Source organism: Danio rerio, chromosome 1, assembly GCF_052040795.2.
Source record: "Danio rerio strain M-AB ecotype USA chromosome 1, GRCz13ab, whole genome shotgun sequence".
Taxonomy (NCBI): Eukaryota; Metazoa; Chordata; class Actinopteri; order Cypriniformes; family Danionidae; genus Danio; species Danio rerio.
The window spans coordinates 117,501-125,000 of record NC_141021.1 but is presented as its reverse complement, the minus strand read 5'-3'; the positions used below and the strand labels follow the sequence as shown (position 1 = coordinate 125,000).

Here is a 7,500-nt window from a genome sequence, read left to right as displayed (position 1 = left end):
ACTGTAGTGTGTTGATGTTGTATTGTAGTGTGTTGATGTTGTATTGTAGTGTGTTGATGTTGTACTGTAGTGTGTTGATGTTGTATTGTAGTGTGTTGATGTTGTATTGTAGTGTGTTGATGTTGTACTGTAGTGTGTTGATGTTGTACTGTAGTGTGTTGATGTTGTATTGTAGTGTGTTGATGTTGTACTGTAGTGTGATGATGTTGTATTGTAGTGTGTTGATGTTGTATTGTAGTGTGTTGATGTTGTACTGTAGTGTGTTGATGTTGTACTGTAGTGTGTTGATGTTGTATTGTAGTGTGTTGATGTTGTACTGTAGTGTGATGATGTTGTATTGTAGTGTGTTGATGTTGTACTGTAGTGTGTTGATGTTGTACTGTAGTGTGTTGATGTTGTATTGTAGTGTGTTGATGTTGTACTGTAGTGTGTTGATGTTGTATTGTAGTGTGTTGATGTTGTATTGTAGTGTGTTGATGTTGTACTGTAGTGTGTTGATGTTGTATTGTAGTGTGTTGATGTTGTATTGTAGTGTGTTGATGTTGTACTGTAGTGTGTTGATGTTGTATTGTAGTGTGTTGATGTTGTATTGTAGTGTGTTGATGTTGTACTGTAGTGTGTTGATGTTGTATTGTAGTGTGTTGATGTTGTACTGTAGTGTGTTGATGTTGTATTGTAGTGTGTTGATGTTGTATTGCAGTGTGATGATGTTGTATTGTAGTGTGTTGATGTTGTATTGTAGTGTGTTGATGTTGTATTGCAGTGTGATGATGTTGTATTGTAGTGTGTTGATGTTACGGGGTAGTGTTTTGGTGTCAGACAGTAGCCTGTTCTCTAGCAGAAGTGACATTAGTGTGTGTGTGTGTAGTGTGTGTTGTTAAAGACGGCTGTATGTGTGAGATCACGGAATAAGTAGATCCTCACAGCAGATCATATTACAGCAGATCACTAACAGGCTGGGCCGTTCTGGAAATTCAGCATAACCTGAGAATGAGACTCAAACCCGTCAGACCAGATTTACTCACACACACTCGCACACACTCACACACACCAGATCTTCCGGTCCCCATCACTACAGCACGAGGACAGAAGAGCAGGCAATGTTTCACTCTTTGTGGTAATGGGGAAGCTCTGTGAGGCTGAGAGGTGTTGAACGTGTGTGAACCTGAAGATCAGGAAGCTCAGTTAGAGAGACGGGCAGGTAATGTGAAGTCAATGAAGATTTCTCTGCTTTACGTTCAGATCTACATTAGATTTCCCCAGCGGTGTTCGAGCGCTGAGCTCTCTGTCCAATCACACGCGTCTCCGTTCAAGTAGGGAACGCAGCAGCCAATCAGAGGCTTTCAGTGCTGATTCTCATTGGCTGAGTTCTGCACACTCATGAGTCCTCTCACCATAAACAACAGAGTGCTGATGCGAGATCAGTGAAGCAGTCATTCTGCAGCTCACAAACACCATCACTCACACTTAATCAACATTATTACACAATCAAAGACATTACTCCACTGTTCACACACACACACACACACACACGCACACACACACTCACACACTCACACACACACACACACACACAGTTGTGTTTCAGCCTCTGCTCTGTGACGGTGAGATTACGGTCAGATTTGGCTGGAGAACTCGCGTCATGTAAAGATAATGCTGTAAATCAGTGTCGTGTCTAAAACACAGGAACAGCAGCAGATCCGGCGCTCAGATTAACCCAGAACTCAACTCTTGAATCTGACCTGAGCTCTGAGTTCCTGAGTCCCCACAGCGCAGTCTTAGTTCCTGGAGAACCGTACCATCAGACGCGCTTCATTAGGAGAAAAGCTTGGCTGACTGTAAACATACTCTTTAGGGGCCCTTGTTAGTGCACACTATGATGAAGGGAGCGGTCAGTTCTCCATCTCTGATCAGCGCTGCTGCCGCTGTGTGTTCATCAGGAGTTTGGGTTATTCTGTCATGCAGAAACAGGCCAGCAAATCAATAATAGCTTTCAACACCGCTCCCTGTCCACTGAGGCGAGCGGAGACAGCAGCGCGCACACACACACACACACACACACACACACACACACACGCACTTACAGCTGGGTCAGCGGAGACTACTGAACCATACTAAACACACACACACACACACAGACATACTTACACACACACATGCAAAAACTCTCTCACACACACACATATGTACACACACACACACACACACACGTGCACACGCACAGGAGGAAAACAGTGTGACCTTTACAGTCTCAGAGGACGCAGCGCAGCTGTAATTGGACGATGGTTAATGAAGACATCAGAAACAGCCGGAGGGAAAGTTCAGCGGCTCCAGCGGGACCCAGCGGACACAATCACCTGTCCACATGGTCACCTGACCTCTCTCCTCCAATCAGGAGCAGGTCATCATTCATTCATCTTCCTTTGGCTTAGTCCCTTTATTCATCAGGTGTCGCCACAACAGAATGAACCGCCAAACACAACCCAGAACTACACTCATACACTACGGCCAGTGTAGTTGATCAGTTCCCCTATAGCGCATGTCTTTGGACTGTGGGGGAAACCGGAGCACCCAGAGGAAACCCACACCAACACGGGGAGAACATGCAAACTCCACACAGAAACACCAACTGACCCAGCTGAGACTTGAGCCAGTGACCTTCTTGCTGTGAGGTGACAGCGCTACCCACTGCGCCACCGTGTCGCCCTCGTCAAGGTTTATTTCTCGAGTATGTGAGTGATGCAGCAGCAGCAGACGCGGCTCTACTGTCCTGTACAGCTGATGAACTGAAGGAGTTCAGCTTCCAGAGTCAGATCTCCAGCTGCAGGACATTCAGTCATTCAGTATATCCTGATAGTGAACCTGCTCCACACCAACATCACATAATAATCTAAATATAATATAAAGAATAAGCGATATAATAATATTAATCTATCATTATAAAATATACTATAAATAAAAACAATAATCATAATCAATAATAAACCGATAATAAATGAAATAAGTCAATAGTTATTAATAAAGCAAGAGACGGAGTACTGTATGCTGTTATATCTGTAAAAGTCCCCTATTTTACAGCCCATAATACAGTATATCCCCCATCCCTGATCAGCTGTAGCTGTATGCAGTCACTCATTATGCAAATTTCTCTTAATTATAAACTATATCATTGTCTTAACGTTGTCTTGGTTATAAAGGAAACATCTGTGGTTTCCCCATGGAGAGGCAGGTCTCAAACCCTGACAGCTTCAGCTCCATGCAGACACACCGTGTGGATGAAGCAGACGAGCACACACACTTCCAGACTCAGCTCAGCCTGCAGGAACAGAGAGACTTCCTCATCTGCTGACTCTGAGTGTGTCCGAGTGTTCACACTAACCCTAACATCTAGAGTGCTCACTGCTCCTGAAGTCTTCATTTGAGGGTGAACTGTCTCTTTAAAGGATCTTCATCAACCATCGCTGTCAATCAAATATCCATGATGCTGAGACCCACTGACCGTTTCCATGGCAGCACAGACCCTATACCTGAAACATGAACACTGCTGTGTGTGTGTGTGTGTGTGTGTGTGTGTGTGTGTGTGTGTGTGTGTGTGTGTGTGTATCCTTTATAATACACAGCTTTATCTCTAATCAATGAGTAAAAGCTGAAGACGTCCTGAAGGTAACGAACAGTAGAAGCCAAAATAAAGACGCGTCCCCGCTCTGACGAGTTGTGTTTGATGTCTGGACGGAAGCGCTGTGTATATTCTGATGTTTGCTCTCTCAGTGATTGTGGCCAGTAGTGTGTTTACTGTAAACACATGCGTGTGAATGATCCTCCATGTCAATGTCAAACACACACAAACACACACACACACACACACAGGTCTACCACATCATCATGTTCTAACCCGTCTGCGGCTCCAGAGCGGGTGTGTTTCAGCTAACGGCTGCTGGAATCAGCTCAGGCGCTCCTGCACACGCTCCACTGCTTTCTGCTTCACTGAGACTTCAGCTGGACATTAGACTGATCCCTGCACTACTGCATCAGCACAGCAGCACGTGTGTGTGTGTGTGTGTGTGTGTGTGTCAGGATCACACCGAGGATACAGAAAACACACCTGAACACTCCTCAATCCTCCACACACAACAGCGGCCCACAAACAGCAAACACACAGCAGTGGAGCTCCACACTGCAGAGCAGACTCCGGCTGACTTTAGGCTATCAGATGTCATAAACCCTACACAGTCAACACTGCTCCTACATGTGGAGCGACTGCCGGCGATTATGACATAAACACAAGCTGCAGATCTCATTCTTGGTCTTCTACAGAAACTTTATTTTCCATATTTGAATGGTTTATATAATGTTACACTCGATTATTTTGTATAATTTGAACATGTGTACAATATTTCAGTCAGATCACACGACATTACAGCACATCTAGTTTAGTCAACTAAATCTGGAGTATCTTTAGCCGACTACAAATAAAATGATTCAGGAGATAAAATATGACTGGAACTAGATCAGAACCGGCTGTGAGAATGAACACAGCAGATGAGATGTGTGGATGTGTGGATGTGTGGAGCCGTGCGATATGACCACAGAGGTGTTATGGGGAAAATGAAAGTGTGTTATTTCATGCTGTGCTCAAATCCAGCGTTTACTGCAATACTTTCCCATGATTCCTCAGTGTGCAGTGTAACGCAGCATCATGCAGATGCAGACAGAGGAACAGCATCAACAGGAAACTGCCATCTGTCCAGCTCACATGTTATCTGGCCATTTCCCTCCTATATCAGACACGTCATCACTCATTACCGCATCTGTGAGGAATTCTCATCACACATTTACCCTGAAACTCGAAATAAAGTCAGAAATATACAACCCGAGCAAATATTATTAAGTAACAGCAGATGCCCAATGACTTGCCTAATTACCCTGACTATACCCTAATTACCCTGACTATACCCTAATTACCCTGACTATACCCTAATTACCCTGACTATACCCTAATTACCCTAACTATACCCTAATTACCCTGACTATACCCTAATTACCCTGACTATACCCTAATTACCCTGACTATACCCTAATTACCCTGACTATACCCTAATTACCCTGACTATACCCTAATTACCCTGATTATACCCTAATTACCCTGACTATACCCTAATTACCCTGACTATACCCTAATTACCCTGACTATACCCTAATTACCCCAGTGAAGCCTTTAAATGTGAACACTAGTGTCCTGAAGGATGTCTGGTCTAGCATTATGAGCGGTCATCATGGAGAAGAGACACACATCAGCTGTTAAATGTGTTGAAGAAATCTGCTCTGTTGGGTTCTGGAAATAAAGGACAGATAACATCACTAATAATTAGTAATTCTGTGACTTTAAATATGTTATATAATCATAGGAGAGGCTGCGCGGGCCGGAATGGATCTGCTCTCTTCATGGATGTACATTAAATGGATTTTCTGCTGCTCTTGGAAATGCAGTGATCTGACAGACAGAACCCGAGTCACAGCAGCAGCAGATATTCTGATCATCAATCTAATAAATGCTGTGTTAGTGTGCATTCCAGTGTGTTCATGTTCATTAGTGTTCAGCAGACACACACACACACACACACACACACACACCGGTCTGAACACGAGCAGGAGAATAGGAGCTCTCTCAGCATCTCAGCAGCACTACTGACTGTGTTTACACAACATCTGAACATCCACATGAAGAACAGATGCAGGAGACTGACACTGACATCACACACACACACACACGCACGCGCACACACACACGTACGCGCACACACTGAAACAGCAGAATCACACCATAACTTCAGCTCGGACATCTGGACTTTACTATTATGTTAAGCTGCTTTACACATTGTAAACGCACTATAGAAACACACAGATGAATTAAACACACACACACACACACACACACACACGCACACACACACACACACACACCGCAGTGAAGGAGGTCAGGAAAACAAGAAAATATGGAAATGATTTGGATTTTGAACTTTTAAAACTCGGTCAGCCGAGCAGAGAGTTATGCATAAGCACGGAGAGGTGTGTGTGTGTGTGTGTGTGTGTGCGTGTGTGTGTGTGTGTGTTGGGGATTGTTTTGTTATCTTGCTCACACAAACTCATGTGTGTTTAGAACCCTTCAGTTCCTCAGAGTTCCTGGTGCTGATGATTAACATCATTGCAGTGTGTGTGTGTGTGTGTGTGTGTGTGTGTGTGTGTCCTGTTGTTTTTGAGAAAGTGGATGCAGAGCATTGAGCCTCAGGCCGACAGAGATGCAGATTCAATTAGCACAACAACTTATTCACACACACACACACACACTTTCTCTCTCAAACACGCACACATTATATATATATATATATATATATATATATATAAATAAACTCAACCACACAAACTACTCTCTATACTCTCTATCACTCACACACACACACACACTTCTCATGCTTTATTCTAGAAGATTTATAGTGTGTGTGATGATGATGGTTATTCTCTTTCTGTGCATCAACTGTACACACACACACACACACACACACATTAATCAAAGATCAATCACCGACAGATAAATCCTCAGTGATGGTGTTATTTCACGGCTGTAGATGAATGAGGTCAGCGCGCGCGCGCGTGTTGGAGCAGATCAGCGCGTAACAGCGTCATGTCGGCTTCAGGAGAACTTCACGCAACTTTCCACAGCGAGACTGATCGACATTATCACCGATTATAAACACACCGACAGCCCAGAATCAGGGAAATGAGCGAAAATACCCGCTTCACTCAAACTGAAGATCAACACGAGCATTACAGTAATACAGTAATATCACAGTAATATCAGAGTAAGAGTCATATCAGAGTCTCCCTCATGATGAGGAATAACAGCAGCAGCGGCCGCCTGACAGCAGCGACACCGCGGACACACGCAGACACACGAGCACGAGCGGAGAACACGACAGCAGCACTGACCATCAACAGACGACAAACACACACATAAACCACACATATATGCGCCCACAAGAGTGTGTGAGTGTGTGTGTTCGCCAGGGTCTGTGTGTGAGAGTGTGTTTGTCGGATCAGCGGCTCACCTTCTCGCAGGTCCTGAAATTGTTTCCCGGTTTTCCTAGAAACCATAAGAGCAGCGCTTGGTGTCGGTCCCGGTTCTCGTTGCTGCCGCTCGGTGCTCGATGTGCGTGTGTGTGTGTGTGTGGCGCTGCTGATCCGCTTCGCTCCACCTGATGAAGATGCGCGTCATTCTGCGCGCGCTCGGTGAGGCGGAGACGCGCGGGAGCGGCGGAGAGCAGTTCAGAAAAAACCGACAGTAAACACGATGACAGTGGATCTGCTCATTCCTCAGCTGAAGAAGTGTGTGTGAACAGTTCATTTGGGCTGAATTTAAGCAAACAAATGAAGCTGGAGATACATTAAACTCCGCACACACACACACACACACACGCACACACACACACACACACACACACACAC

At 44.7% G+C, this 7,500-nt stretch overlaps 2 protein-coding genes across 5 annotated transcripts in view; both read right to left on the bottom strand.

Moving 5' to 3' along the window:
• The window catches only part of LOC147846620 (uncharacterized), a 3,087-nt gene extending 1,517 nt beyond the window's left edge, over nt 1-1,570 (bottom strand). Inside the window, exon 1 of the mRNA XM_087236578.2 lies at nt 1-1,570. This exon is cut by the window's left edge and continues 996 nt beyond it. Within this exon, the coding sequence (XP_087092704.1) occupies nt 1-850 (850 nt within the window). The 5' untranslated portion in view covers nt 851-1,570.
• Nucleotides 1-7,273, bottom strand: part of crfa4 (cytokine receptor family, class I receptor 4) — a 30,164-nt gene extending 22,891 nt beyond the window's left edge. For all 4 annotated transcript variants that reach the window (XM_087236580.1, XM_087236582.1, XM_087236581.1 and 1 more), the window contains exon 1: nt 7,104-7,273. The gene's annotated coding sequence lies outside the window, so the exon portion shown is untranslated. The remainder of the gene's footprint in view (nt 1-7,103) is intronic.
• Nucleotides 7,274-7,500: the final 227 nt, after the last annotated feature.